Here is a 13,520-nt window from a genome sequence, read left to right as displayed (position 1 = left end):
CTTTCGGCGCTTTATGCATCGCGATCGACGACGACGACTGAGGGAACCACTTGATGCCGATTGTACGAATTCATAAATTAAATTCGAGAACATTGAGCATTGAGCGCGAGAAGGGGTTTTATGACGTAGCGGCGGGGCGTTGCCAGTTTTATGGGGCGAGATCTCCGGCCTGCCCGAGATCCGTGCCGCTAATATCACATCATCCCTCGATCACCGGTTTTATGATGATGCTCCCCGTTTGGTGGGGCCAAGACCAACAAACTGCTGCTCTTCTGCCATCTCTGCTTCTACTTCGACGCTTCGTCAGCTTATCTGCCCCTCAAACACCCTGCCACAAAAAAGGGGGAGGCGGGCTTTGATTTGATTTTTGGAGCTGATGCTCTTTGTTGATGTTCTGTCGAACTCCGCCACGGCCACAGTTGCTACCGAGTACACGAGATCATCAGTTCTGCGGTGGATCGTGCTCCATCTCTCTTTCTCTCTCTTTTGTGTTGTCTCTCCCTTTCTCTTGACCATCCCTTGGATGCGCTTTAGAATTGCGCGATCTCGCGCCTTATGTTGCGGGCATCCTCCCTTTTCACGTGCTGCCTGTCGGATCCGTAATTTTTAGTTTTCTGTTTTGTCCCTCTCCGATGCTTCGAGTGCAACGACTTTTCATCATTCTAGCTCTGTTCTGCCACGCTCACCATGCTTATCCACTCGAGAGCAACCTCATCTTCCAACGTGGTTGGACTCACGTTTTGGCGCGCTTTTTTCTCGACAGCGCTAGCGACGGATTTCAGAGCCCCGGGAATCGGCCTCAAAAGAGGGTGTGTGATTGAACGAACCGCTCCTGAAATCAAAGTTTTCTCCTATCAATTGGAAGGTTGTTATTGTCGTCATCATCGTTGTTGTTGTTGTTTTGGTTGAACAACATTCAACACTTTTGCTTCGAGAGGGGGCTTCGGTTCGATAAGGTCCAGTCTCTCCTCCTCGAACCAACCACCACTAAAGGCACTCTCTTGCTCCTCCAACCAAATCCTTACTTAGAGTGATAAATAATAGAAACTGTCACCGAGTATTGCGCGCTGCCCCGCTGTTATCTTCTTGCTGGGCTGCTGCACCGTGCACCACGGGGTCTGGGGTCTGGGTGCACGCGCGACGCAACGCAACCCGCCAGCCCCCCTCGGGGCAGGACCAGCGTTCCGTCCTTCTTCGCTTCGCTTTTGCTTCGCTTTTTATCGTTTCTATTTTGTTTTCTTTCCTTACCGAACGATCGTTCCCTGCCGTCGATGCTTTTCCCTTTCCAAAAACCAAAGCCCGTCCCTGTCCCCGCCCCTCCCTCCCGTGGACCATCGTACGCCTGCTGCGGACTCTGCTCCCTGGTCGACGACACGTGCATTTAATTCGTTTTCTTACTCTCGTGAAGGCGTCACGCAAGATAAGTAGGCCATCGGGGTTGGTGGAACTGGTTTTGCCTCCTCCTCCTCATCCTCCTCGCCACCACCACCACTAGCACTCCGATTGCACCAGCAAGAACCGCTGTTTACGCTGGCCGATGGCCGATGGCCGGGCTATCCGGTTTTGGAAGGAAACAAGAACCTGAGCGCGAAGCGAACCAAGGGATTTTCGTTCTCCTCTTTGGGCTGGACCGAGAGTGGTGGTGGTGGTGGTGTTCTTCTTTGGTTGCTCAGGGAAACCGTCCGTCCGTCCGTCCGTACGAACGACCGTAATCGCTCCGAGCGGGACAGTCCGCGGAACCAACGCGGCGGCAGTGCATTGACACGACGACGACGACGACGACGACGCCCGTTAGCAGGCGGTCAAAAGGGGGCTGGCCAGGCCAGGCCAGGCCAAGAACTTGTTCTCGAGCTGCCGCTCCCGAACACGGCTACCGAATACGAATACGAATGCCTCGAGCGCACTGCAACCCCAGGACACACAACACACTCCACCGTCCGCCCATCGCCTGCTCTCTCTCTAGTTTCTTTCGCGTTATCGGTTTTCATATTCAAATGAGCTTCCACTGGGAGGGAGCACTGTTGCTGCTGCTTCTGCTGCTGCTGCTGCTGTGCTGCAACTGACGATCAGTTAGACAGCCAGCATCCCCCTCTTCCCTTCTTTCTCTACCACCCAAAGGGATGCAGCGGTCAGCGCATCCAACCAAGCGTCGGCCGGCGATGGCGAACATAAACGATCTACTTTGGCTTCGGTCAATGTGGAGCATTATGTGTCAAGCCAAGGAGGGGGCTGCATGTGGAGGATGCGGGGTGGGGGGGGGGGTGGTCTTAAGCGTAAAATATGCTTTTTTAATTTTATTCTCACACATTCTGCCCCCGAGCGCGGCTGCCGCGCGGTTTTTTAATGCTCGACGGCCGACTTTCCACTCGTGGACGATTTGGTTAATCGACTCGATAAATCAACGGCCCGAGGGAGGAAGGAATGAGGAGACACAGAGTGCTCTAGTGGACCTGTCTGTTCGTCATCGGAAGAGGAACGCTTTGCTTTGTGGTGCAAGAGGTGAGGAGATTAGAGCAATTATGATAGGCCCGTCAACTCACTCCGAGTAAGGTCGGGAGTTTAAGGGTTAAATGTCGGTCTTTTCAATGCCAGATATCCTTTTCTAGAGTGCCAACATGGTACGGAACGATGTGGTGAGTGCATTTCACATTCATCAGACTTACGTTATCTAAATCTACATTATTGAAGACCAAAAAGAATGTTCAGAAAAAGTTTCAAACATGTGAAACCAATTCCTGGTCTATCGAATAGAAGAGAAATGTAAAAAAAGGTGTCATTATGACAGATGCGACAACCATTATCACTCGCAAGAGATACAATCTCTTTTCTCACCTCATATCCGTTTAATGTTGAGCGCCTGCCACGTCGACCCATCGAGCGTGAGAATCGCCGGCAACACAATCAACATTAACCGTCATCACAATGAACTGGCCGCTGGGTCCCAAATTAGCCAACGATTTGTTCCACCGGAGTCACCGAGAACGGGTGTGCGGCGCCACCGTCTCTTGAAGATTACTACTCTAAACGGTGGCACGCGTCACTGCGTCAGTTAGTTATGCGATCGCGATCCGCCCACCCTATCTCGATCGACCATCGTCATCGTTTGTAACTTTTGTTTTGTTTACGATGGGCGGGGGGGGGGGATGGTGCACCGACAACGCGAAAGGTCAGACATGGTCGTGTAATGAAGCCCTCGCGGTCACTCATCGGAGCGTTTCGATCAGATAAGATAACGAGCGACAACGAGCGGGTGTCAAACGGCATTCAGCGCCACGGCCACACACCCGGGCCCGGGTGTTGTCATCACATGCATCAAATGCACCGAAAATGACTTCCGTTTCCGGATGTTCCGATGTTGGGGTTTTTCGAAAATGAGAGAGAATGAAACACTCTCTCGCGAATGGCGGATCAGAGCAGGCGTTGGAGTAATACCACGAACAACACGCAGCAGGCGTGACAGACAGTATGGCACCGACGTCGATTAGCAAGCAACGTACGACGCACACACACACACACACACAACAGCACAAACATACATACTGGCGCAGATTGTGCTAAGTGTAATCAATGTACTAGCACAAACAAACCCCGCCAGTGAGCGAACGAACGAACGAGCGACGGTCAACCGATTAGTCAATCAACGGTCAATCATGTCTCGGGGTGCACGCGGTGGCCCGGGCACCATCGCTTGACGGACTTGGAACTTGGTCACTGCTGCTGCCGTCAGTCTCGCCGCGTTGCAATTGAAAGGGAAAAAGATGTTTTGCCCTTTTTCGTCTCCAAGCCCTGACGTCATTTAAATGCAATCGAACAGAGGAACGATGGAGTGACAACGAAGCCATTCCGCAAGCGGCGGAACCACCGATGGCCATGTGGGAATTTTAATTATCGGTATAGGGAAGGGGAGAGACAGAAGCAGGGGAGGGCTTTGGATTGCGATTGCAAAGAATGTTCCTTGTTTCGATCGCCGCATCGATTCATATCCTGTTACGATTCATCGATATTTCTTTTCCCACTGCACTTCAGTAGTAGTAGTCGCGGCCAGAACGAAAGAGAGAGAGAGAGAAGAGATCCTTTCCGTGTCTCTTCACAAGGGTTGCCGCCATCCGTCGATGTCAGGATGTGCATGGAGCATCGTAGAAGTAATTAAAAATAAAACCTGAAAGGGAAAAAAACATAAAGAATGCCCGGCAGAGGATGCTTTCATATGAAGGAAGTCCTTGAGCTGGATTTCGCGTGTAAACCTGGGAATCTAGGAAACTTGAACGCTCTCTTGAACCGGGGGCGAAGAGAATGTAATTTAAAGAAACATCGGAAGCCACCCTTTGAGCTTCGCTCGTGAGTCTCTCGACACTTGTGAAGTGTACCTTGGGGTGCTCGATGCACGTCATCGAGTTGGTTCTTTGTTTTCGACGCTCGACATCCGAGCAGCCATCGTTTAGATGCAGTGACCTGGCAAAATCCTTATGCCGATAGCGCCGATAGCACCTAACGGTTTCTTGCGTAGAACCAACGGCCAGTACTGCGTAGCCGTCAGTGGCCGCTGCTCTACGCTGCTTCGCGCGCGTTACCTTCCGCCTTAGTCACCTCCGCGGGCGAGAAGGGAATTTTAATTGCAATCCGGAGGCACAGCCGCCTCGATATCCTGTTATGGGCGCTCCGAGCGCCTCCAACAAGGCATCAGTTGACCAGACAAAGCATCGTACTGCAGCGCACTTTGTCACTTGAAGCCATTTCTTAACCATTTCTAGCTTTTCTCCTTACTCTCTCATACACATATTGACGACGTTACTAATGGATTCTATATTCGTTTTTTCTTTTTATTCCCTCCGCATAGATGCTCCACCGACACCGTTGTCACAGTCGCCCCCGAGTGCTTCCTGCAGTCCTTTCACCACCAACGGTGGCAACGGTTATCACGGAGGGCAAGTGTTTTTCCCGCGCACTCCAGCACCGACCACCGGTGGTCGCAATGGACGCTCGTTCTTCCATCAGAGCCCTAACAGTGGTGGCGGCACTCAGCAGCAGCAGCAACAGCACCAGCAACAGCAGCAGCAACAACAGCAAACGCAACAGCAACAGTCGACCACTGGGTCCGGTGGAACAGCGCCATCGATCGCCAGCAACAGCAACAGCAACACCCATTCCCAACCGACACCCGTGTCGGCCAGCAGCCATTCCAGTAGCAGCGGCATCAGTAGCTCCGGTCAAACGCCATCCTGCTCATCCGGAACCCCGCACCAGTAAGTCATCGAGCTGGTCGTCGTCGATCATGTTGCAATCATCCTAACGTTCTAACGCTCCTTTTTACCCGGTTTTTTTTTGCTCCACAGCAGCTGCGGTCAGTATCAGCAGATCCAGTTCAACTGGCATGACGAGGGCGATTCGAGCGAATCCGAGGGCTCCTCATCGGGCGCTACCTCATCCTCGTCGTCTGGCTGCAGTCCGCACTGTTTGGGGCTCGATGGTGGACCGTGTGTGGATGGCGGTGGTGGTGGCCGATCGTCCGGTACGACGCTCGTCAACAGTTCCGGTTCGTCCTCCGCCTCGACGCTGTACGGTGGGGTACCGCCCCATCTCGACTATATGGCCGGTCGGGAGCAGCTCCAAGAGTTTCCGGGCAAGATACCGCAGCGCAAGCGCAAATCCCGTACACCCAAACCGAAGAAACCGCCGGTAAGTGCAGGATCGCGAACTGTTCATCTAGAATCGAGTTTCAGGGTCTAAGATCGATCATTGGTATGGTAGTCATCGAGTGTTTTTGTTTGCTGCGATGATCGTCTTCCCCCCCAAAACCCCATCAGCCATCGAGTTCTGTTAAGCGATCGCACCAGGCATCATCACTACCAAGCGACTGCCTGTGCAACGTCGGTGCTCGGATCGTCACACAATTGCTTTACATGTGGCCGTCGGCAGTCGTTTATAATTATAGCCAGAGGCCAGAGCGTCCCACCGAACGGCGGGTGGGTGGCTCGCTGTAGTAAACAATCATGCTGGGACGCAGCGACGACGTGGACAGTGGATGGTGGTAGCATGAATCAGTCCTAGTTGTTTATGTTTGATGCCTCTCAACGTCATCAGAGCTCCAAGCGTGATGACGCGCATCCCCGCGTCGTCGTCGTGGTCATGCTGCGTTATGATTGTCTTGTGCTCATTGATGCGCTGGTTTTTCGGTGGCGAAGAGGAACACGAACAAGAAGACAGCTCTTGTGTGGCGTGTTTTGGGTGTAAATGGATTCGGAGTGTGATTTCTGATCTTGCCTGAAGCGTGGCCGGCGTTTGTTCTTCTTGGACCCTCGTTCGTAAACAATAAACCAACCTCTCGGCCCAATCGCTGGCCTTCTCCGGCCCCCAAGATGCCGCCGGAACCAAGATGGATGCATTACATTTAGTTGACAGCATAACACCGGGAGGTTGGAGGAGTAGCGGGGTGCCAAATGAACACAATTTGGTTACTGAATGTGCGGCATGTGTATGCGATAGTTGGGCCAGCAAGTCTTTAGATCACTTAATTGAAATGATCTTTACATGAATTGAACTCTCTTCTTCGTTTGCTACTAATTTACGACATAACATTCTGGTTTTCTTGGCATAACGCTGAGAGGAGAATGAGAATCCCATGGAAAAAAAAAATAATTTCGAACGCCATCGCCATCTATCGACCTGACGACCTGGGAATTGTGTGAAAAATAGTTGGATTTATTTCCATCATTTTGTGCCTCTCACCCACACGCAACCCTCCCCCTCCAAAAAGGCCGCGAGCTGCACTGACACTCCAGTGTGGCCATCGCCCATCTGGTTGCGTTGCATCGGAAGACGGATCGCGATGATGCGACGCGAGAGTGACGGCGTGACCCAGCTTCGCAGCAGGGGATCATCGTCGCATCGTTGTGTTTACTCGATCGGGCGGGACCATCGGCCGCATCGGCCATGGTGTGTTTATTGTTGCTGCCGTCGTTAAACCTCGGGAGCACACGTGCCGCACACAATTGCACCCACGAGTGCGCAAGTGTGTGCGGCACGTGTACGCCGGGAACCTCAGATCGTCATCGGAAAAAGCGGGAAATTCGAGATCGTTCGTTCGTTCGTTGCCGTGCCGCCACTCCCGGTGCCACCGGGTCACAGCCATTGCCATTGGCCCCCGTCTTTGGTGGTAGCGATCCTCAAAATTAAATTACTGGCTGGCCGAGAGATGTGGGAGCATGATCTAGTGTGAGAATCTTTGTTCTTGGGCACCACCACCACCACCAACGCCACCAGAACCAGTGTCCGGGGAGGTCAATCGCGGTGGCCAATCGGCGAATACCGTGCGCCTCCATCAACCATCCGCGTGGTCCATCCAATCCAGATGGATGGCCTCGCGGGAGGCCACGCCACGACCCGTTCGTTTAACGAGCGGCCACTGTTTATTTGTATTTCTCTCGGCTGCGCTTTTCGAAACAATGCTTCGGCGTTCGAGCATCATTCTTCCATCATCATCATCATGCTACAAACAAATAATCGACATCGATAGGCGATGGTGGCGATGGCGGGGTCATTCTCCAGGCCTGTGTGCTTGGCCGAGGACTGCATCACGTGCCCTTCGTGGACTCGTGTTGGAGTATTTATTGAATGTGAGTGTAATGTTTTCATTTCATCCAATTACTCCGCGAGGCGTGTGCGATGATCGTTTCTTCTGTTGATAAGCATTTTTATGATAAGCAGCTACCAATCAGCTAGCTCAATTTCCTCGCGCAACAAATCAAATCAATCGAAGGCTCAGTTGACGATCATGAATATTCAATGCACCCACAGAATATCGCAGGACGCAGGACCACTTCGAACAAATTGAATTCGTCGACGACGACGACGACGTGATGCGAATAGCTGGCGCTTGGAACACAATTAGATTATGTTCCTAGTCCCCAGCGGTGTCCGGGCCAATCACACACGCATGTATGCCTGGCTGTGTGTGTGTGTATTACAAAATCGCATTAGCCCGCAGAAATAGAAAAATAAGAACTGCATTCAAAACCGATGCGTGTGCTGCGGAGTGGTAAACACGAGCGTAGGATCGGTATCCAGATCTATATTCGCACACGACACACACACATTGACCCACATTCACGGTGGCACTGACAGTGGCAAGGGTGCAACGATAGCAACGCTGCATATCGCAGCAACACAATAAATGCAATCTTCGCGAGGTTCTATAATCGATTGGTAAACGGGGTGCGGGGCGTGAAGTGAGGTGTGCGGTTGCCGTACAATCGAATCACGGTGCCTGGATGCACGCGACCGTGTGGCAGCACGCGCCACGATTCACGCTGCGTACAACAGGAAATGCGCGATAAGAACGCGAAGCCATAATTGTCTGCAAATGGTCGTCATCAGCAGCAGCAGCAGCAGCAGCAGTAGCACCATCATCATCATCCTTCCTTGTGTGCATCGTAGCATCACCGGTACCGTATGTAGGTTAGGTGTTTTTCACGATATCGGTGTGTTATCTCATCGACACAGTGCCACAACACGGTCACCTCGTGTGGCTCCGGTGGTTTAAGCTGACGGACGGCTCGAAGACCTATTAACGGAGAGGATAAATTACTGATAATGCCTGGCTTGCGGTCAGTAGTGGGACAGGCCGTGCTGCTGAGCACTGGTTGTGCGAATCCTTTGCCTCTCGCTTGCACTGCTCTTCTTGTTCTTCTCATCTTCTGCGAGCTGACCTCTTTCGTGTCGTGACCCACATTAGCATTGCCTTTACTGCAGGGAATTACTGCAGTGTCATCCACGAAGAAAGTGATCGTTACTCGATCGTGTCGTGTAACCAGCAAACTGACCACGGACACCTTGCTGCACCGGTGGCGATGGGGTGGGGTGGGGTGAATAATCCTCGATTGCGTGACATGCTTGGGGGAGGAAGGCGACGATGGACGATTCGTAGAACTTGCAACAGCAACAGCTCCATGTTTTGCATCATTTTTAAACGCTTTTCGAAAACTTAACTGACCTTTCTCCTTTCTTCTCCCATTTTTCTTTCCCGTTTCGTGCAGTTTATGGACAAACCGTTGGTGTGGCAGGTGGCTGTGACGGCTGCTTTGATTGTGCTCGGGTGCAGCTACCTGGCCGCTCGGTAAAGGCCGCCGTATGTATGCTTGCACACCTACATAGCCTAGGTGCGATCGTTACCTTCCGCATCGATCGATAGTTCAGTCCGGAAAGCGGATCACGTCTGCCGTTAACCACATACAAACACACAAACATGGAAGCAACCATAGCAACCGAAAGCAGCAGGCGATCAACGCGAGCGAACTGGATCGACCCAAAAAACTAAAAGGCCGGTAAACAGGACTCTGGGGCTCGATGCTACTTGGAGCACCTTTCAAAATGAAATTTTTGGCCGATAGATGAGGCGAGAAAATGCACAGCAAAGTTTCCATAGCTAGGCGTTTGGGTGGTGTAGGTGTAAGGTAGTAAGAATCGTGCTAGGAGCGATCAGGACAGGGGGGAAACATAAGCAAATGCAATCCGTGATGCAAATGAAAAAAGGAAAACCGAACCGTGATAATATGGTAAAATTACAATCATAATTATAAGCACGCGCTTTCTGTAGAAACGGAGAGACAGGCGGTACAGTAGATACAGTGTAGGATACAGAAAAGCACAGCGGAAATTCTCATATTGGTCTCAGATCTCGGGTCACGAGTAATTAACCAAATAGTTGCTAGTGGTTCTTCCGGTTTTCGGCCATTGCTGCCTTAAGGGGATCCGTATGCCTTACGAGCGGACGAGGGAAGAAAACAGACAGCGTAGCATTTCTTTAACGGCATCAAACGTGCATTCATATCTTGAAAAGATGTACCGAAGGACGGTTTTGCGTGGAACAGGGAAAGGGGGCCCGACAGAAGATGCATCCGTTTTGCGATGAGCTTCCATCGTTAGTAAGTTTTTACGTCCCAATATGTTTTATGTTCATTTTATCATTACGATGAGTTTACCATAGATTAAGGTTTTTAATTTTTTGTCATTTTTGCTGGGTGCATTTTCATGGGTGATGGCTTTCCGTTGATGCCCCGTTGATGGCGTTGTCAGTAGCACACTTAAGAGGAACAGATACAGATGTAATAACAGTATTAAGCTAAAACGGTTCGCTGAGATTCAATGTTTTCAGGCTTCAGGGTATAGAAAACCAGTGATGCAGGTTTCGGGTGGCTGTTGCTCTCAGTAGGCTCAGAATCGACATGACAGACGGATGGTCCAATACTTTTTTTTTATAGTTCACTGGTAGATCTCTTATCCGAAACTTCAGCATTACTGTCCAGCCCCCCTCTGACTCTCAGTTTGCATTTAGCATTAATACGTAAAGGACTTCCCGCACAGAACAGAATAGAGCGTACGACTCGGTCGAACCATAGCCAAGCGCACACGTCCTTTACGTCCCGCATTGCCTAGTGATGGTGTTCAGATATGGCTTACTGGCTTATAGTTAACCAACGTAAACAGATTTCAGGACGAACTCAACAGGTGATCTCTCTCTCTTTCTTTATCTCTCTCCCACTCTGCCTCTCTCCCTATCCCTATCTTTCGCTCGATAGTATGAGCTACAAAAGCTTTTGGAGACCAAAACTCGAACGTAGCTTCTTCGTATCAGTAACCAAAAACATATCAGTGTATCGCACAATGGCAGCCAACATGATGCAGGGAAGCGGAAGGAGGAAACTCGATAACTTTAAGGATTGGAATCGCGGCAGAAGTGTAGCATCATATATGTAGTGTAGCGCATTAGTGAATGAGTTAGCCCATAGCTAGGTAAATAGTAGCGCAGAACAACGTGACTGCAAAAGGAAGAAAAAGATCCACTTGTACTCTCAAAGATAAGAAGCAGCATTTGTAGCTGGCGTGCCGGCGCGGAAGCAGCGCAGGAACAGTGAAAGAACAGTGCCAACGCAGATAGCAGCAACTTAGAGCAATTTTAACTTCGAAATAAGTGAACCGCAGCGCAAGAATGTAGCTTAATTTTGTGCCTTACCTATCCTGAGCGTGAACGGAGCAATAGAGGGACGCTCGTCACCTTAGCGTGCCTTAGAGGATACATACCGCATTGAACCGAGCGAACCCCTTCGGCAAATGTTGCAGTAGCAGCAACGTTTGCAAGCAACCAAGAGAAGCGCGACGACAGGACGACGGAGGCGACGACGAGGACGATACAAGAGATCCAAATATTTTGCGAAATGAAAATTCTCACTGTGTTAGGGTGCCCAAAGATTTTACGTTTTCTTTTTTGTTTCCACCAATTGGTTGCTGTATTTGTTTTGTTTTAATTTTCCTTCTCATTTTTTTTTTATTTGCGTTTTTTGTAACATTCTTCATTTGCTTTTATCCTTCTTATTAGTAACATCCCTTTCTTATCTTCCGTTTTCGGCGTTCGGCGACGTTCTTCGCCAGTTGCATTGCCCTGCGCCATCCCAGATGCTACTGGCCATAGGCATTATGGTTAGTAGAGAGCGGTGTGTGTGTGCGCGCGCAGCGTGGCGTGTGATGGTGGAAAACGGGCGAACGTGCAAATTGGAACGATAAGGAAAATCAGCGAATTATAGAGTTGATCTCAGAACGTCTGAAAGCAGTGGAAGGCAGGCATCGATGCTCTCTTCCGTGCTTGCGCGATGTTTTCTTTTAAATGTACTAGATACTAGCTTACTGTACGAGCCCTGTGTGGAGTATACATTTTTTGTTTGTTTAATGTTTCGGTATAATTTCGATCTAAGAAGACAAAAGAGAAGGCAAACCGGTGGAGCAGACGAGATAAGGTTTTTTGTGTGTGGTGATTATTAAATAATTTACCGACAGTGCAACAGCGATTTGCTCCTCGGGGATAGGAGCGCTCGGCCGTGTTTATTACATACGGGACGCAAAGTGCTTGGACATGGTGAGCTAAACGCTATTGTTCAGCGCAAATGGAGCTGGACTTTTTGCTAACCCGCCTGACGCTCACTATACCTCCCACCATTTCTACCCATTCCTTCCCCGCCCCCCCAACATCCCTTTCATTCTCACTTTCGTATCTCGTGCTTTTGGCGTTAAGAGGGCTGTGATGTAGAATTTTGATCTCATTTTTTTGAAAGAAGAAGCACAGAAACGAACACACTGAGCAGCACGAGAGATACGGATACGGAGAAAAAAGGTGCTTAAATTTATGCCTCCTCATGAGTTACTTCAAGAATTTAAGACATTACGGTTAAGCGGCCCAACTCTCGGCCCTACCAGGGATCAGGCTGGAGAGTTGGCAGGATCGCAACGAGGAACGCAGGTTAGCAAATTTGGTTAGGATTACTGTACCTCCAGCTGACGAAGCTGGAAAAGCCCGATTTTCAGAGCTGGTTAATAGTAGCGCAGCAGATTCACTGCGATTGATCTAATTAATGCAGAGGAAATTGCTACGCCCCATTGCGCCCCAGTATTGACGTCTGTTTGGCGCTCGAATGCGGTAAGAGCCATGTGCCTTAGCGAGAAGTACCCTTTAGCGCAATCTAGAGCGATGTAAGTGCTAATGTAGTTGTTGGAAACTGTATCTGTCAATAATGATTGAGAAATAAATATAATTCTTTAAAAGAGGAGCCCGAGATGTTTTTTTCATTTGTGCCAGAGTACCACCGATGATGACTTTTTTTAAGTAGGTAAAAACTTTCTTATGCTTTTTTACTAGGTGCATTCAGCAAGAAACCCATAACGGTACATTTGAGCATGCATTTGAGATTATAAAATTGAAGTGGTTCTAAACAGAATAAGATACGGTTTTAGACTGTTGTGTGTTCATTTTTTTACTATCACAGCACATCAGGAAAATCGTGAAAAGTACCTCAAAAAGCTGTTAAAAATTTAAAATTTTGAAATTTAACGTTTAATTCAAACTGCTCGACATAAAGTAAAATCGAGCAGAAATTCTAGCAGAACCGCGAAAATCGAGCAGATTTGTTCATTAGATTGTTTCTACACGTGCCCCAATTTTTATGTTGTCACAACGAAAAAAGAAATACGTATTTATACGGCTTCCACGGCTTTTCATGGTTCAAATTAAAAGCATTACTTCAGTGCAGTAATGTTTGCTTGTGGAACAGCATCGAACAAGATAGTTCCTATGAATAATGTACACCTTCTGTGTTTTAAGTTATTGTTTGTGCGTTTCACTGTAGAAAATTGATCTCAACCTAAATGTCTCTACACACACGAATTCCGGTAATAGATGTGACGTTTCGTTGCGATATTAAAATTACGATATCGCAACGAAAATATTCTGCGCAGTGTAGCAACATCTTACGTTCGAGCAGAACTGAATGAACACAATTCACTCGAACACGAGGAAGTCGAGCAAGATGAACGAAGTCGAGTGCTCGATTTCCGGGTTTTCCGGGGGATTTTTCCGGATCCGTGATTTCCAAAAAGGGAGATTGGGGGTCTTTAATCCTTTTAAAATGATGAGATAAATGCTCACTTGCACCGTAAGCAAACTTGGTGCAAACGGCAGCGCCCTGTATTTCGCTTAA

General features: G+C 49.4%; 1 protein-coding gene across 2 annotated transcripts in view; it reads left to right on the top strand.

Annotated features, from left to right (window-relative positions):
• LOC125948876 (DNA N6-methyl adenine demethylase-like) overlaps positions 1-12,588 on the top strand; it is a 63,717-nt gene extending 51,129 nt beyond the window's left edge. Inside the window, exons 2-4 of one of the 2 annotated variants that reach the window (XM_049675399.1) lie at positions 4,838-5,243; positions 5,337-5,676; positions 9,033-12,588. In XM_049675399.1, the coding sequence (XP_049531356.1) occupies positions 4,838-5,243; positions 5,337-5,676; positions 9,033-9,116 (830 nt within the window). In that variant the 3' untranslated portion in view covers positions 9,117-12,588. Of the gene's footprint in view, positions 1-4,837; positions 5,244-5,333; positions 5,677-9,032 lie in introns of both variants that reach the window. The other variant, XM_049675398.1, reaches the window with a different exon arrangement.
• Positions 12,589-13,520: the final 932 nt, after the last annotated feature.

This window comes from Anopheles darlingi, chromosome 2, assembly GCF_943734745.1.
Source record: "Anopheles darlingi chromosome 2, idAnoDarlMG_H_01, whole genome shotgun sequence".
Lineage (NCBI taxonomy): Eukaryota > Metazoa > Arthropoda > Insecta > Diptera > Culicidae > Anopheles > Anopheles darlingi.
Note: the sequence above shows the minus strand (reverse complement) of the source record. Positions and strands in the feature narration are given on the sequence as shown.